Raw genomic sequence first — 18,600 nt, 5'->3', positions numbered from 1 at the left:
CAGCCTTTAAAAATACCACGCGAGAGAAAGAAAATACCCTGCCTTGTTCCACAAGGATTTTAGTCGGGTTACAGGGACACTCAGGGAATCCCACTCGCCACACGTTTGTCTGTTTCCTGGCAGCCAATGGAAAGGGGTTTCCAAGAGAGGGCAGCCCTTGTGCACAGCAATCCATTAAAGGCTCTGAGAAGAACTGGAGCAGAGAAACCTGTTGAACCCATGTGTTCCTGACTTGGGCCACCCAGTGTCCTGCTCAGAAACCTTGGAGCCTGCACAACTGCTGCCCAGCAACCTCCCCATCCTGGGGTTTGGGACATAGTTCTGGCCTTAAGTCGCAATTCTGCCTCATCCTCGATGGACAAGCAGCTCACCTCTCCCAGCCCGAGTCCCCACTTTCGTAAAGAGGGGTAACAGTGCCACCGCCCCTCCCATGAGAGAGCAGCAATATAGCCTGTACAAAGGCGCTCACGGTGGGTATGGGAAGGTCCTGGGAGCAGCACCAGGTGGGGATGAGCCTTAGGAACCCAGAGAAGCTGTGGTCAGCTCCAGAGCCAAGCGCCCCCCACCCTCACGCTGTCCACTGTCCCTGCCCCGCAGGCATCTCTCAGGTTGTCTCCACTCGACCATGTGCTCCAGAGGCCTCCCTGTTCCCTTTGTGTCTTCAGCACGGCACAGAGTAAGGGCCTGTAAGTGTTGGCTGAACACTCTCCAGAGTGAGAAGGTGGAGGAAAGGCATAGGAGATTAAGGGAACACCAAGAAGTAATGCCCAGAGGTCAAAAAGTACAGCCGAATCCACAAGATGGCAAGAGATCTGCTGTGGCTAGACATGACGCTGACAGCCTCACCCTACCCTTTAGTGAGCACCTACTGTGTGCCTGGGCTGTCTACCAGTGGCTTCTGGACTGTTGAATCCACGGGCCAGCGCTATTCAAAAGTTTTCACAGAAAAGAGCCTATCAAGGGATGGAGGTGCTGGGACTAAAGAAGTAGGAAGGTCCTTGTTCCAGAGTAAGACAGTCCTTGGTGTTAAGTCTGGGACACTAGGTGAGAACCTTCACCACTGCTCTGGGCCATCTGTCTGCCTGAAGGTCGGTGGGGGCTCCCATGACCTCCCCGCAGCCCTTGAGGCTGGTGTTTCATCCCACTTCACAAGTTCGAGACAAGGCTGAGGAAACCTGTGAAGACAGCACAGAGACAGCATCACAACCAGCTGGCCTGGAGCCTCTGCAAGCGAGGCCATTACCACTGGAACCCACAGGCACCAAGGGGAGAGCTGGGCAGGGAGGCCACAGCCGCTGCCCTTCCCAGGCACCAGGGAGCCCCGGGAGACCTGAAGGAGGGAGGGCACAGAGAATGGTGGTGCTCACAGGGACCCCCCACACACACACACACAATAGGGTGAGGAGTCGGAAAACGGTATCCTGAACCCCAAGGTGGGCAGCATCAAAACAGCTGCCACCCCTGGACAGCTACACCCAGAAATATCCAGATCCAGTTGCTTCCCACCCCCGCTCTGCTCAAAACTCACTTGTGGGCCCCACTGAGCTAAGTGAGGAAGCCCAAGTCCTCGCCGTGGCCCACAGACCCTGCACAGCCTAGGCCTTATTAGCACCTTGTCCGCCGCCTCCCTCTCATTCCGCTCCAGCCACACCGGCCTCCACTGTTCAATGTACCAAGCACACACCACCTCAGGGCCTTTGCACCTGCTGCTCTGCTGACAGGCAAGGCACTGCCGCCACAGCTGCACAAATCTGGCTCTTCTCAGACGCAGGTCGTAGCTGAAGTGTCACCTCAGGAAGGCCGTCACTGACCACAGTGTCTGAAGAGCAGTCACCATGCCATCACTCTTCAGTTCCTTCACTGCATTTATCTACCTGTGAAACAGGCTCAGTGGGGACTTCGTCTTGTTCATGTGGCATCCCCAGCCCCGAGCAGAGTACCCGCTAGGCTGTCTGTGCTCATCACAGGCCTTTTGGTGCCAAGTGTCATGGGTGCTGGGGATCAGTGGGGCACAGTACAGCCCCACTGCAGACACCCCACCCAATGAGGGCTAAGGAGAGTGATAGGGACACCTCAAGGAGGGGGCATGGCGGGGCCCCCCAGGGCTCCGGCTGGCCAGGGGAGAAGAACAGCCCACACCAGCATGGTAACCCATGTTACAGATGGAGAAATGGAGGCCCTGAGAGACAAAAATCATTTGTCCTGGCCACAGAGGACCAGAGGATGGGGCCGAGTAGAGCCGGGGCTCAGACCCTCATCTGCCCAGGCCCAGGGCCTGTGCTCTCCCAGGCCAGGTCTTGGCGGAGAAAACCTCCCTCCTCCAGGGAGCCTTCTCGGGCGCATCGCATTGTGGTGAGTGCGATTCCTGTGCCTCTCCCTCGGCTCCGGCTTATCAGGCCTGGCCATAATTTCCTGATGAGGCAGCTGCCCCCCCCCCCACCCTCACCCCCGCCCGCCGTCTGACTGGGAGTTCCTCTGGGGGTGGGGACAGGACAGCAGCCTGCTCCCAGCTGGGGCCCGGCACCGGATGAGGTCCAGGAAAGAGCGTATCAGAGGCTGGTGTCCAGAGCAGGTCCTCAGAGAGGGTTTGTCAGGTGGATGGGGAGTAGCTGGGTGGCTGCTGGGGCCTCAGCCCTCGGATGTCTGGGGAGCGGAGGCAGATGTGGGGTGTGGTGATATCTCACCCCTTGTTCTCAGGCGCCTTTGGGGGCAAACTGAAGGGAGGGAGCCAGTTCCAGGGACTGAACGAATGTCGGAACCACAGGCCACAGGTCACTTCCTACCCTGCCCCAACCAGGGCCACCAGCCCCCCTCCTTCAAGTGCCTGCCTCGGCCACGTTTCCTGTGTGACCCCTGGGCAAATCACTTCCCTTCTCTGTGCTTGTGTTTCCTCGTCGGTAAAATGGAGGTGAGAACAGAATGCAACCTCCAGGTAAGCGACGCTGCCTGCTGCTGGCCTGTCTCTGGCACTCGCAGGGCGCCCAGACTCCCCCAGTCCCTTCGGGCCACATCTGCCCCTTGGTCTGCCCCCTGTTGCCTTGTGGCCCTGTCTCCACTGAGGAACAGGAGAGGGATGAGAGAAGCTTCCAGAAAAGCAAGTCGGCTTCCCCCCTTCCTCAGCAAGTGCCAGAAACAGACCTCCCCAGAGCCAAGGAAAAGGGGGTACAGATCCCCAAATATAACCACCTGTGCAGAGACAGGGCGCCATCATCTCACCTCCCTCCCCTGGGCAGGTGGTACCCCAGTTCACACCCTGAGGGACCGAGTGTTGGACCCTCTGGGGCCCCAAAGAGGCTGTGTGGTGGTCATTTGCCAGGGATGCTGGGACAGTCAGGCGGGGCCTCATCTGAAGCCCCACCTGCAGGGAGTCTCCCCTCAGGCCCAGAGGGTCCCCCCACACCAGACAGACTCACAGTGACACAGTCACAAAGCCCCTTCTCAGAGACATGGAGACCACCCCACACAGAATCAGTGACCGGGACACAAAGCCCTCTCAGATGCCGGAGCTCCCCCCCCCCCCCCCGAGAAAAAAACAGAAAGAGAGACAGCCCCCACAACACCACACACAGCCAGGGTGGGATCCCACAGCCTCGCCTCCTCCTGAGATGCGGTGGCGCCCGAATGGATGAGCCAGCTGTGGGGACGAGCCGGACTTCCGGGCTGAGCCTGCCCATGGGGGCCACACCCACGGTGGGGGTGACTGTAGCTTAAGAGGGACTGTGACTGAACTGGGGAACCAAGGAACTAATCCCCCACCGACTGTCACCAGCTCATCTCGTCCCCCTCGGTGGCAGAAGTCCAGGCCGAATCCTGGCAACACCAGGTGGGCGTCCTAGGACAGGCCCTGCAGGGCCAGGCTGGACGGAGCCAGTTCCCGCCCTTCTGAGCCAGGCCGCATGCCCACACCTCTGCCTTCCTCCCCCCACACCTGTGCTCATGCTGTGCCCTCCACACGGGCCACCATTCTTGCCAGACCTTTGGCTTTTAGGTGTCATTAGGATAAACTGTCGGGACCTGGAGCTGAGCGGCCGTGAAGAGTGGGTGTCACGGGTGCTCAGCCAGCAGCCTCGATGATCCGTGCTGCCCCCCGGGCCTGGGCCGGCCACAGTGGCCTCTCTGGAAATATCCAGCCAGCACCCAACAGGCCCCGGACGACTGGGAGTCCAGAGCCGGGTCAGGAGCACAGCCAGACCCCACCCCACTGCCCGCTGCAAACCAGCTGCCACCAGCCCACACCTTGAGTGACCACATCCTGCTCCCATCATCCCTGCCAGGAGTCCTCCCCCAGCCCCGTCCCCATGTGGCCAGAGCCCCAAGGCCAGTGCGCTGTCCCCCATCCACACCTTTACCCAGGCTATGCCTTCCTCTCCTGCTGCCACCGTGGCCACCTCAGTTGCAGGGACACTGCAGCCATGAGGGCTGGGCTGAGGTCAGCCCTCCAGACAGAAGGGGAAGCCTGACTCTGAGGCCATGCCATGGGCCCAGGCCCCTGAGCAGGGAGGGGAGCACCCAGCATCAAACCTGCTCTCCCCAGGCTCTGTGGATCCCACACCCAGGAAAGCAGATGGGCCCTCAGGAGTCTGTGGGGATCACGGTGGGTATCATAGGGCCAGGGGTCCCAGAGCTGGGAGGTTGGACCTGAACGGGTACCCACCTCCCAGCCCTGCTACATAGCCAGACCAGACTGCAGCCTGGCTGGGCCCCAGTCTGCTCGCCTGAGAGGGTGGAAAATGTTGTGGTTAAAAAACAACAAATAACCCCTGTCACTGGCCTCAGTGGTGGTGGTGGGGGTGGTGCTGGAGGGGAGCGGGGCTCGTCACCACCAAGATCCCCTACAGCCCTGGATGGTGGCCACCGCCTGCCTTCGAAGAATGATGATTCAGAAGAAGAGGTGACAGTGAGGGCCTCGGGCCTGAGGGGCTGTGGGACGGATGCCAGGAAGGCTGAGCTGGCAGAGCCTGGGGCTGAGCTGACAAGCAAGGAGGGCGAGAGCCAGGAGCCCAGAAGCTGACCAGGTCAGTGCTGCGGCCACCACACCGACACGGCACCTTGCCAAGGTCAGCCTGGCATGGCCTGTTGCCATCCAAAGCCTGCATTTAGTGAGCACTTACTATGTGACATGCCTTGACACACAGTCTCTCATTGACATAAAAAAACAAACAAACAGGAAATCACACCAACCCAAAGAAGGAAAACCAGTTGGTTTAAATAATTAAAAGTGAAAAATAAAACCTAAGTAATTATCAGATCCCAGGCCTTTCTAAGCAGAAAAAGCAAAGAAGGAAACCATCAAGGAAAAGATCACTGTATATAACTGTCCAGGCTTCAGAGCCTCCATAAGCCAAGAAACTCAGGATCAAAACTGAAAAGTCAGATGGCAAACTGGGGAGACCTGCTACACGACAGAGGCTAATGTCACGTAAGAGTTCTTGCCAGTCAACAAGAGAAAGGCAGCAGAGTAAATGGCCTGCAAACCACACAAAAATGCATACAACCAAGAAACAGAAGAAAAACAGTCAAAATCTGTAGGGACAGGACAGCAAGTGGAGTAGTGGTTGCCAGGGGTTGGGGGTGGGGACGGGAAGTGGGAATGACTGCTAACAGGTCCAGGGGGATGGAAATGTTGCCCACGTATTAAAAACCCATGAGCTGCACTTTGCCATAGTAGGTTTTATGTTATGTGAGTTACATCTCATATCTCATTCCACTCGTAATCAGAAAGGACAAGATAACCACTTTTCACCTGGAAGTTGGCAAAGGTTTTCAACAGGACGGACGCCCAGTGCTGGCCCCACTGGTGATGAGAAGATATGTGGGTATAAGCTTTCTGGAAAGCTGTTTGAAGAGATGTGGCGAGCATTCGAGATGGCCAGCAAGCACATGAAGAGATGCTCCACATCATTAGCCACCAGAAAGCGACAACTGCTGGGATGGGGGAAGGAAAAGATGGACAATAACAAGTGTTGGTGAGAAGATGGAGAAATGGGAGCCCTCACTCAATGCTGGCGGGAGGACTAAATGGCTCAGCGCTTTGAAAACCAGTTTGGTTAGTTCTTCAGAGTTCGCGTATAACCAGCAACTCCACTCTGGAGAGACATACCCCAGAGAAACAAAGCACATGTCCACACAGAAACTTACACAGGCCTCGTTTCACTGCACTACACAGATGCTGCATTTTCTTACACCCCAAAGCAAGGAGACCCTCCTCCAGCAAAAAGCCGGTGGCAGCAGATGAGCAGATTAAAAAACTGTGGTACATCTGCACAATGGAATACTATGCTCTGTAAAAAAGAAGGAATTCTTACCATTTGCAACAGCATGGATGGTCCTGGAGAGCATTATGCTAAGCAAAATCAGTCAGAGAAAGGTAAATATCACATGATCTCACTCATTTGTGGAATATAATGAACAACATAAACTGATGAACAAAAATAGATCCAGAGTGCCGAAACCGGTTTGGCTCAGTGGATAGAGCGTCGGCCTGCGGACTGAAAGGTTCCAGGTTCGATTCCGGTCAAGGGCATGTACCTGGGTTGCAGGCACATCCCCAGTGGGAGGTGTGCAGGAGGCAGCTGATCGATGTTTCTCTTTCATCGATGTTTCTAACTCTCTATCTTTCTCCCTTCCTCTCTGTAAAAAATCAATAAAATATATTAAAAAAAAAAAAAAAAAAGATCCAGAGACAGAGAAGCATCGATCAGACCCTCAAACCTCAGAGGGAAGGTAAGGGAGGGTGGGGGTAAGGGGAAGAGATCAACCAAAGGACTTGTATGCATGCATATAGGCCTAACCAATGGACACAGAGACCAGGGGGGTGAGGGCATGAGTAAGGGGGTGGGGGGGGGGCAAAAGGGGGGAGGACACATATGTAATACCTTAATCAATAAAGAGAGAAAAAAATCCAAAAAATAAATTTACAAGGTTAAAAAAAAAAAAAAAAGCCTGTGGCTCGCTTGGTCCAGAAGGGAACCTGCGGTACCCCAAGCTCTGCCTGTGCACATGTCCATGGCAGCGCTACTCATAACAGTCAAGTGTCCACCTAACATCTATCCAGGGACAAATGGATAAATGAAATGTGAGCCTTGGAAACATTACAAAGAAAGCATTCACAGAAGATCATTTATTGTCCGATCCCCTTTACGTGGAAAGAACAGACTAGGCAAATCGAGAGACAGAAAGGTTTGTGGGTGCCTGGGGCTGGGGGTGACGGCTAACGGGTAGGGTACACGGTTCTTTTTGAGATGATGAAAATATTCTAAAATTAGAACATAGTGATAGTTGCACAACTCTGCAGATATACTAAAAACCGCTGCACACTCTGAACCAGTTAAGTCTATGGTATGTAAATAGTATCTCAGTGAAGCTTAGAGAGCGAGCGAGCATGCGAGCAACAGAGGCCTCCTGAGGCCTCCCAGCCAGCACTTCCCCTTCTAGGAACTCAGCCTAAGGAAACAATCAGAGATGGACCCCACGATTTAAGTACAAGATGTTCATCACGGGTTATCTATTTGATCAAAAAAGTTAGACATGATTGAAATAGGAGTCCAGATAATAACAGATAAGTGTATCATGGCCTAACTGTATAAATGAAACTCTGCAACCAGCATTTTTAAAAAGATATTCTTGAAAAATATTTGAGAAAACAGAAAAATTATCAAAACGTGAGTGAGAAAAAGCAGGTAGATAAATGTCAGCGCCCCAGGACTGGGGTTTCTGTCCAGAAGTTCCCGCCAGCATTTCCAGCGCCCACACAGGGCCTGGCACACAGAGGCTGAAGGAACTGCAGTGTGGGGGGCAAGTTAACGAAACAGAAGGCAAAAAAGATTATGAAGACATCTACCCAAAGGGAAACGCGGCTTCTCTCTGGGTAGCAGGGTTGTGGGTGGTGTTTCAGTTACTTTTCTATAATTTCTTCCATGAGCTTTATTAATTGAAAAAACAAAACCAAAAATATTAGGAACTCAAACTTGGAAGCCTGGGCAAGTTAGATTCCAAGATTACATGGAGATCTGAGATGAGACAAAGTAGGGCCCCTAGTTCCAGAAGGTTCCCCTCTTTGCCGCTGCTAGGACACCCCTCCTCGTCACAGGCGGATTCAGGTTCAGCCTGTGATGGGAGGATCCAGGCACCAGCCACAGTGAGGGGGACCCAGAGTCCCCCCATGTGCACCGTCACCACTGGTTCCGGACGCTGAGGTCCACGCCTGAGGAGCACAGTGGCCTCCTCCGCGGCTCTGAGGGACACAGGAAAAAGGGGTGTGGGGCCCCAAAAAGGAAGCTGAGGCGGCCCCTCCTGCCCTGGGGGAGGAAGCTCCCCCCACCGGTGAGGGCTGGCCGCTCAGAAGGCAGAGATCTCTCTTTGCATTCTGGTTTCCTTTCCATTCACAAAGAAGTGGGTGGGGGATTTCCAGCGGCGCCCGCCCAGCGGGTGCCCAGGCCAGGCTACTGTGAGGCCAGCCAGGTGGCTGCCCAGCCCAGGGAGGGTGGCCGAGACCCAGCTCTGGTCTGGACGCTTCCTAAATACGGGGGGGACACACCGTGCCAGGCCTCCCTGAGCCTGTTCTGGACTCCATCACCCAGCAACACAAGCACTGACATCCCACTTTCTAGATTGGGAAACAGACTCAGAGAGGCCAAGGTGTCAGCTAAACCTCTCTCTGGCCACCAGGTCACAGCCCAGACGCCACAGTGATGGTCTCGTCCCAACACCCAGTCTCCAAACAAACAGAAACAGATCAACCTCTAAGAAGCTGGCGGCAGCAGCAGGCCCATGAGCAAGAGGGACGGGGCACAGCCCCAGAGGCGCCCGGGATGATGATAAATGAAGACTGTCCCCTGCCCTCCCCTGTGGAAGCGGGGCCCTTTCTAGTCTCTGGATTCATAGAATTTGAGCTGAAAGGAAGCATGCGATACCATCTGTCCGCGGTTTCAGCGTGGTCAGGGGTTTCTTCTAAGCAGCAAAGCAGTTTTCTTACACGGAACCCCAATAAGGGGCAGGTGGGGCGGCTGTGAATGCGGTTGGAGAGCCCACGGGAGTCCTGCCCACCAGCACCCCTTCTTCCCTCCCCCAAGGAGGCCCAGATTAAGCCCCATAGTCGTCCATTTCACAATTTCGAGAGGGGCAGTGGCCCACGTGGGTCCCAGGGCAGAGCAAGGCCCTCATTGTCACCCTGGGAGCCTTCTGCCCCGGGGCCTCCCAGGTGAGGTGGGGCTGGGGACCGCTGGCTCTAGAGCTCCTGTCTCCCCACTGGGCGTCTCCCCTCTGGTCTCTGAAACACGAAGAGCCAGGGGACTGCAGCTGGCACGTGGGTGGCTCTCTGCCTGCTTCGGGGCCTAAACACAACCCCCTGGCCTTGCTGGGCTCTGCCGCTCCCCTGTTCTGTGGCCGTGGACAAGTCTCTACTTCTCTGGGCCTCAGCTTCCTGATCCGTGAGATTCCCCATCTCACAGGGTTTGTGGTGATTCCATGGCTGTCAATGTGGTGCCTGTCGCGTCAAAAATAACGACAAGGACCACAGCCGAGCGTGGCTGCGCGACGGTGTGCTGGGCACGGCACCAGGTGAGGACGCAGCCCGTGCGATCCTCAGTGCGATGTGGGGCATGGAGAGTGAGGGCACAGCTTTCCCACCCGGGGCAGAGCAGGAGCCAGGCCTGCGGGAGCCCAGGCAGCTGCCCCTCCCGCGGTGGTGGCTTCCTGCCCGCCCCCCTTCCTCTTCGCACTCCTGCCTCGAGGAAACCGCCAGGCCTCCGGACTGACGTCCCTTTCTTTCTGCTTCCTCTTTCCCACACTCGGGGACTGGGCTCCAGGCTCGGGCCCCAGGGTCCACACCTCGGGGGCCTCTGCCTCAATTCCTTGCCTGTGAAGTAGGTGCGATGGCAGTGCCAGCCTGAAGGATCACAGGAGCACGAGGCGGCTGACTCAGTACGGCCCTCACCCTGCGGAGTGCTGGGTGCTTGGGAGATGGCAGCCCACGCGCCACCCAGGCTTTCTTTCATAAGCACCTACTGCCCGCATGGCCCCGCCACACACCCCCCCAGATTGCCTGCTCCTGGGCCGACCACAAGCACAGGCAGGGAGCTGAGGGGTCCAGGGTCGCCTCTTGTCACAAACCCAGTCCCCCAGGCTATCTTCCTGGCTGAACCATGTGCTCTGTGAAGGTAGGGCCAGGTGCCCCAGGCTGTTCCTCACTCACCCAGTCAGCACTTAGTGTGTCTGCAGCCACTGTGGCCATTCCTGTTTTACAGAGGAGGCAAACTGAAGCCAGCAAGGCCGTCACTTGTCCAAAGGCACCCAGCTCAGAAAGAGCAGAGCGGGAAGGGCTCTGACCTCATTGCCTGGCCCACTCCTGCCCAGTTCCTTGTGGAGGACTCAGGGCTGTGAGCTGAGTCCCTTGAGGTGACCCCAACTCCTTCTTCTATTGCTTCTCTGGGCTGGGCAGCGAAGACCAAGGGCAGGATGCACTGGGTGAGGAGGGAACTGGCCACCCCTCTGGGCCTCAGGGTCCCCATATGTAAAACAGTGGCTCTGGACAAGATGGCACGGGGAGCCTTTCCTGGTCAGAACACAAAACAGATGCCCTTTCCTAGGTGGGGCCACTGGGTAGCGACCACCACCAACAGTGACTCCTCTAAAGACACGCTGGGCGCCAGGTACAGCCCAACTGCCTGGGTTCCAATCCCATCTGGAGAGCTGAGTGACCTTGGGCAAGTCACCTACCCTCTCTGGGCACCAGGTGCCCCCTCTGTGGAGCAGGGTCATCACAGAGGCTCCCTCCCGGGGCTGCGGTGAGGGCTAAATGGAGCAGGGTTAGTAGGCGCCTGGTAAGTGCCAAGTCAATGTTGGCTGAAGGTGTTTTTCAACAGGAGCTAGAACTCCAGCATCAGGGCCTGTACCGGTGGGAGAAACTGAGGCTCAGCCCCAGACCCAGCAGGGCTGGCAAGGTGTTGAGATCAACTGAGCCAACCTAGAGGCCTGGGCATATGGGGAAACTGAGGCCCCAAAGAGCTGCCCCAAAGGCCGTGGCCAGCTGGTTATGATCCATTTGAAAATGGACCCCAGGTCCCGGGGAGTCTCTGCCCAAGGCCAGCCACCCTTGGCCAGTGGCTGCTTCTGTCTTCTCTCCCCTGGCACCCCCACCACCTCCCTCTGCTCAGCTTGGGCAGAGGCCAGGCTCGGATCCACTTGCAGTGATGCTGGCCTCGCACGGCCAGACCCACCAATTCTGTAAGAGAAACCAAGAATCTGGGTTCTGATGTGATCTATTTTGTGTTTCTAAATATTGGCAACCAATCCAACTTTCTTATTTTTCTTTCAACTGCTGAGTGGGGTAGTGCATCTCAGGCCTGGCCAGGAGCTGGCACTCTGCACCCTCTGACTTGAGGGAGCTGGTTCAATAGTGTGGAGGGGGCTTGGGAGTGGGGACCCCCTGGGATCAGGGGGATCAGAGGAGAGGAAGGTGCCACAGGAAGAGTGGACACGGTGACCGGAAGATCTTCTAGGGGACAGAATCATGTCATATTCTCCCATGGCCAGCCTGACGCCAGAAGACCCCGGCAGCCCCATAGGGTTCCGTGGCCCACTCCTGCCAGGCAGCCCCAGCAAGTGTCTCAGCCCCTCTGGGCCAAAATCCTCCAAGGCTTCCACTGCTGTTAGTGTAAAACCTAAAATGCTCACCATGCCCCACAAAATCCAGCCCCATCACTTTTCCAACCTCATCCCTCCTGCTCCCTCCACTCCAGCCCTGGCTGCCTGGTTGTTCCTCAAAGACTCCTGGTCCCTGCCCACCCCAGGGCCTTTGCACTCGCCCTTTCCTCAGCCTGGGACTCTTACCCAGATTTGTCAAGACTGTCACTTGCTTTCATCTCAGAGGTCACCTCCTCTGAGGGGCCTTCAATGACCACCTTCTAGTGGAAGCAATCCCTGGGCTCCCCCTGAGGGCCAGTGCACAGTGGAGGGAGGGTTGCCCCACCTCCCATCCATCTGCAGGGCTGCCACTGAAGCCAGAGAACACAGTGACTTCTCGAGCCCTCTTTGGACCTAGGGAAATAGCCACAGATGTCTCCTCCAACCTCCTGCAGGCCATGGCCTCCCCTCACACACCCCAGTGACAAGGAGCTCCCTCCCACCCAGCCCTCAGAATGGCCCTACTTTACAGAGGAGTAAACTGAGGCTCTGAGTGGGGAAGTGACAAGGCCCAGGGTCACACAGCTGGTCAGAGGTGGAGCTGGGACCCAGCTCCCATGAGCTGTCAGAAGCCTTCTGGGCCTTCTCTGCAGGGGTGGGGGTCGGGGGGAAGGGAAGACAGGGAGATCCCACCAGGACTGCTCCCTTTGTGCCCAGGGCAGCCTGGGACCTCGCTACTCTCCCCCAGGTCCAGCTTCTCCACCACCACTGTTCAGCCCTGAGGACTCAGACTGGGGCCCCACCTCAAGGCTCCCAAGAACAGGAGCCTTGACAGGGACCCAAATCAGCACTGGAGATAAATCTGTGTTCTCAGCCAGAGAGTCAATACCATGACAACCAAAACAACAACACGAAGGGCGGGTAACACTGCGTGTTTCCCTGTGCCAGGCGCTCAGCAGATGCGCTTCCCAGTTAAACACATGAGCCCCACGATGCGGGAACTATGAATAGGCCCCTTGTACAGGGGAGGAAACTGAGGCTCAGGAAGGTGACGTCACTTGCCTGCGGCCTCCGAGCTGGGAAAGAGCGAATTCATTTTTCCAACCCGGGTCCTCTGGACTCCTGACACCTGGCTTTCCACAAGGTTTGTTTTAAGCGGCAGTTTTTTAAAGTGAAGTTGTATAGGGAAGCCCACGCTATCGTGCAGATAAGATGTGTTTGGCCGTTATTTGCCCTTCGTGGTGTCACAGCCTCGAGACTTTAAAAGTGATGAGAAAACAAAGTTTTTTTTATCTGCACTTGTGTTTTTCCGACAGCCTCAGGCTATGTTTGGAATAAAATGCTTACTCCTCATGGTTGCCTCTGCCCTCACACACTCTCCCATGCCCCATCTTCCCTCTTTGCTCCCCCAAACTGGCCTTGTCTGTATTCTTTCTTCAAAACATGTGAAACACTTTCCCATGTCAGGGCTTTGCCCATGCTGTTCTCTCTGCGGGAACGCCCAGAGATTCTTAACTCGGGATTAACATCTCAGTCCAAAGTCACCTTCTCAAGATGCACTGTGAAACTTTGGTAATTAGACTGTGGTGTTGGCATGAGGGCAGACACGCTGGCTGATGGACAGAAGAGTCCACAGAGGGACAGTGGGCTTAGGATGAAAGCAGCACTTCAGCAAATAGCACTGGAACAGGAAGAATTGTGACCCCCCACCTCACACCTAACGCCGAACTAATGTGAGATGGATCGTGGTACAAAATGGGGAAGGAGGCCCACACCATAAGCTTCTAGAAGACAAAACAAGAAAGAGCTTCATGACCTGAGTAGCAAAGGTTTCTTAAAGAGGACACAAAGCCCTGGCTGGTTTGGCTCCGTGGATAGAGCATCGGCCCAGGTTTTGGGCTCGATCCCCAATAGGGGGTGTGCAGGAGGCAGCCAATCAATAATTCCCTCTTGTTATTGATATATCGCGCGCTCTCTCTCTCTCTCTCTCTCTCTCTCTCTCTCCCTTCCTCTCTGAAGTCAATAAAAATATATTTTTTAAATATATTTTATTGATTTTTTTTTTTTTACAGAGAGGAAGGGAGAGGGATAGAGAGTTTGAAACATCAATGAGAGAGAAGCATCGATCAGCTGCCTCCTGCACACTCCCTACTGGGGATGTGCCTGCAACCAAGGTACATGCCCTTGACCGGAATCGAACCTGGGACCCTTGAGTCCGCAGGCCGACGCTCTATCCACTGAACCAAACCAGTTAGGGCAATAAAAATATTTTTTAATAAAATATAAACAGAACACAAAAATCATTAACCATAAAAGTAAGCAATTGATAAACTGGACTACATTAAAATTAAGAACTTCTATTCATGAGACAGTTTCACTAAAGAAGTAAAAAGGCAATCATTCATACAACTTAACAAAGGAAAGATAAACACCCAATCAAAAAATGGGCAAGGGACCTAAATAGATACTTTTCGAAAGAGGACACTCAGAAAGCCAAGAGACATGAAAACATGCTCAAAGTCACTAATCATCTGAGAGATGCAAATCAGAACGACAATGAGGTACCACCTCATACCTGTCAGAATGGCTATCATCAACAAACAACGTGCTGGCGAGCATGTGGAGAAAAAGGAACCCTCGTGCACTGCTGGTGGGAATGCAGACTGGTGCAGCCACTGTGGAGAACAGTATGGAGTTTCCTCAAAAAACTAAAAATGGAACTTCCCTTTGACTCAGTAATCCCACTTCTAGGAATATATCCCAAGAAACTAGAAACACCAATCAGAAAGGATATACGCACCCCTATGTTCATAGCAGCACAATTCACCATAGCTAAGATTTGGAAACAGCCTAAGTGCCCATCAACAGATGAATGGATTAGAAAACTATGGTACATCTACACAATGGAATACTATGCTGCTGTAAAAAAGAACTAACTCCTACCATTTTCAACAGCACTGATGGACCTGGAGAGCATTATGCTAAGCAAAATAAGTCAGTCAGGGAAAGGTAAATATCATATGATCTCACTCATTTGTGGAATGTAATGAACAACAAAAACTGATGAACAAAAACAGATCCAGAGACAGAAGCATCGATCAGACCATCAAACCTCAGAGGGAAGGCAAGGGAGGGTGGGGGTAAGGGGGAGAGATCAACCAAAGGACTTGTATGCATGCATATAAGCCTAACCAATGGACACAGAGACCAGGGGGGGTGAGGGCATGAGCGGGGACAGGCCGGGGGGGGGGGGGAAATGGGGGGGATAAGGACACATGTAATACCTTAATCAATAAAGAAAGAAAAAAAAGGCAACCAACCCACAGAGTGGAGATGATATTTACAATACAAAGGAAGTGTATCCAGAATATATAAAAACTCTTACAAATCAATAAGACAGACAACTCATTCAAAACGTGCTTCACGAGCCCTAGCCGGTTTGGCTCAGTGGATAGAGCATCTGCTTGTGGACTGAAGGGTCCCAGGTTGGATTCTGGGTCAGGGCACATGCCTGGGTTGTGGGCTCGATCCCCAGTGGGGGGCGTGCAGGAGGCAGACAATCAATGATTCTCTCATCACTGATGTTTCTAACTCTCTCTCTCCCTCTCCCTTTCTCTCTGGAATCAATAGAAATATATTTTTTAAAAAAACAAACAAAAAAACGTGCTTCACGAGTCCAATCCAATGTCCACTGAACATGAAAAGGTGCTTAACCTCCGAGTCATCAGGAAAAGGCAAATGAAAGCCGCAGTGAGACGCCAGTACATTAGAAGGGCTGATATGAAACTCACAATCGTGCAGCCACTTTGGAAAAGTTTAAAATTTTCTTACCAAGTTAAACCCACACTTACCGTGTGACCTGGCAAGCCCCCTTCTAGGACTCTACCAGAGAAATGGAAGCATTTGTCCACACAAAGAGCTACCTAAACTTTTACAACAGCATTCTTCGTAAAAGTCCCAAATATCCAAGAATAGGTGAATGGGTAACTAATGGGGTGCACCCACAACGAAATGCCACTCGGCGGTGAAAAGAAACAACCCGTGGAGAACATGGACAATCTCTAAAACATTATGCTGGGCAAAGAAGCCAGACATAAAAGGCAGCATGCCGTGTGATTCCACTCACATGAAGTTCAAGAACAGAGAAATGTAGTCCATGGGGCAGGAGTCTGTGTGGGTGGGTTACTGACTGAGGGAGACACACTCACACACTAAGAGTTTCAGGTGTACATCCCACACTTGAGGATTCTTTGACCACACCCCATCCCAACCGCCAAATTAGGGCCCCTCTGTTATCCTCACAGCAGCCCCACTGCTCTGCCTCTAGGACACAGTATCTATATATATAAAAAGCTAATATGCTAAGTATCTGACCATCCGACCAGTCACTATGATGTGCAATGACCACCAGGAGGCAGACGCTCAACGCAGGAGCTGCCGTGACGCACGCAGAGAAACAGAAGAACTCCAGACGTGGTGCCCACAAAGCAACACTCAGCTTCCCCCAAGGGGGACACAGGCTCTGCCACCAACCCGGTGTGACACCCCAACAAATCACAGCCAACACTGCCAAGACCCCATGGCACAAAATGCAGCCCACTGCCCAGCCCGGAAATGGTTGCTGTGGGCGCCAGGTAATGACATCACGTAGCAATGCCCGGCTTCCTCTCCCTAGCGACTGGCCTCCTTACAGTTTCTTCAGCCCAGGAACACGACTTGCTTTATAGCCAGGTGCAAACATTTCACATTTTAACCAAATGTCTGTGAAGCATTTTCCCGTGCATCATCTCATTTGATCCTCACAGAAGTCCTGGAGTAGGTAGATAGACTCGGTGGAATCCTATTTTCTTTTCATTAGCCAGAAAACGGAGATTTAGAAAGCTTAGAAACTTGACCTGACTGAAAAGAAATGGTGGACCTTGAAAATGACTTCAGGTTTTCTCACTGCACAGAATAGAGTCAAACGCTGCTGCAGTTAAATGTTTTACCCTTTGTTCTCCCTGTGTGACCTACGATAATAATCTGCTTTGTGTTGATATTTACTGCTGTGTTGCTGACAATTACCTGAAAGAGAAGTTGGGGTGCCTCACTGGGCTGGAAAAAGTTTAGCTACATGAGAAAGCAGGTCTAATTAAGCAAGTTTATTCTATATATAGAAACGACTAAGTTGACTCGCGCATGAGTGATACATATAAAGCTCTCGCTGGGGCCAATCGCACGTGTGTGTTTCCATCTGTCCTTGTCGATCGTGAATTTGGTTGAAACTTCTATTATACAGAAAGGGTGAATAGCGCTATTAAAATATTTCTTCTAATTAATTTCCTTTCAATGTGCAAAAATTCGTGCACTGGGCCACTAGTGTATTCATAATTCATGCTCTCTTGCAGTTTATTCCCTTAATAGCCTCCACCACCTGCCAGTTCCCCCTGTACCTAGCATGTGCCTGATACATAGAGGTGCTCAATAAATGTGTTGAACAAATGAATAACAGTCAGTCTCCTGACCTAGCCTGTGACCCTGGAGGCGAGGATCAGGTCTACTTTGCTCCCTCAGCAAGTTCCTAGCACCAAATAGGACCACAGAGAGAACGGAATTAGTGAAAGCCGTGGGATCCCATCAACTTGATACACCGAAGTCAGAGACCGCACAGGAGTGCGGAACTGGACCCGCAGCCGTACTGCACAGGTGGAATTCAGTTGGTTACAAAGGGAAAAGGCACAACTGTTAAAACCTGAAGGAAAACAAGACATCCACAAAGCATGGGGGTGCAAAGGAATTCCATGATGGTTTTGAACCCCTAGAAAACCTATTTGTCATAGTCAGTTTGTGTCAGGGCCTTTTTAAAAAAATATATTTTTATTGCTTTCAGAGAGGAAGGAAGAGGGAAAGAGAAACATCAATGATGAGAGAGAATCACTGGTTGGCTGCCTCCTGCACGGCCCACACTGGGGATCGAGCCTGCAACCCGGGCCTGTGCCCTGACGGGAACTGAACTGTGACCTCCTGGTTCAAAGGTCGAGGCTCAACCAGAGCCCCTGCTGGGGCAGGGTCTTCAAGGATCCGGCACTAACCTGCCACAGCCTGGGTGCCCATATGGTGTCCCTGAACATTCCACAAAGCCCCTCCCTGGTGCTCCTCAAAACCCGCGAGGTCATCAAAAAACAAGAGAAACTGTCACAGCCAGGAGGGCCCAAGGAGGCCTAACGGGCGGATCTAATACACTCACACAGGATGCTGGAGCGGAAACGGCACATTAGGGGAAAAAGAGCAAAATCCAAAGACACCTCAAAGCTTCCTTAACAGTAATGACCAGTGTGGGTTCCTTATGGGAGAATAAACCATCTTTTCTGTCAAAGAAGGGAGTTTAGGCGGCGGCCATTTTGGCCCGTGTGACGCGAAGCTCACCCGGGGGCCGCCATTTTGAAACAGCAAATGTCAACCCCTCCTGCCAATTAGCCCGTCGCGCAGCTCTGCGCGCCTCACTCTTCCGGAGAACGAGGGCGGGACCCGCGCGGCGCCAGGCTCTGTGGGCCGCACCCTCCTGCACAAGTCAGGGTGCTGCCTTGCTGCCTGGCTCCGGTGCGCCTTGTGTCCTACCAGGACCCCTGCTTTGGGGGCTCGCCTTATTTCTCACAATTCGCTGTGGCGAAGGCACACCCAGTGCTTCTCAGAAAAGGCTCCGTGTTGAAAAGGTTTAGGGAACTTCCCTCGCATCGGCGGTACTTCCCTCGCATGGCGCCGCCGGCGGGAAACAGGCCCCGCCCTCCCCTGGCGCCCCGACGCCGGAGCCGCCGCGCGTGCGCAGTGCCTACCTTGGGCGGGTCGAAGAGCTCCAGCACGCGGTCCACGCCGCCGGGGCCTCGGGCGCGCAGGGCCAGCCGCCCGCGCTGCCAGCGCGCCCCGCTGTCCATGGAGGCCTCGTCGGCCAGGCTGTAGCGCAGCACGGCCTCCTTGAGGACCTCAGGCGGCGGCTCCCGG

At 53.9% G+C, this 18,600-nt stretch overlaps 1 protein-coding gene across 1 annotated transcript in view; it reads right to left on the bottom strand.

Annotated features, from left to right (window-relative positions):
* SH2B3 (SH2B adaptor protein 3) overlaps positions 1-18,600 on the bottom strand; it is a 28,708-nt gene that overhangs the window by 8,090 nt on the left and 2,018 nt on the right. Inside the window, exon 2 of the mRNA XM_006099030.3 lies at positions 18,435-18,593. Coding sequence (XP_006099092.3) covers positions 18,435-18,593 — 159 coding nt within the window. The remainder of the gene's footprint in view (positions 1-18,434; positions 18,594-18,600) is intronic.

Source organism: Myotis lucifugus, unplaced genomic scaffold (assembly GCF_000147115.1).
Source record: "Myotis lucifugus unplaced genomic scaffold, Myoluc2.0 scaffold_256, whole genome shotgun sequence".
Classification (NCBI taxonomy): domain Eukaryota; kingdom Metazoa; phylum Chordata; class Mammalia; order Chiroptera; family Vespertilionidae; genus Myotis; species Myotis lucifugus.
Note: the sequence above shows the minus strand (reverse complement) of the source record. Positions and strands in the feature narration are given on the sequence as shown.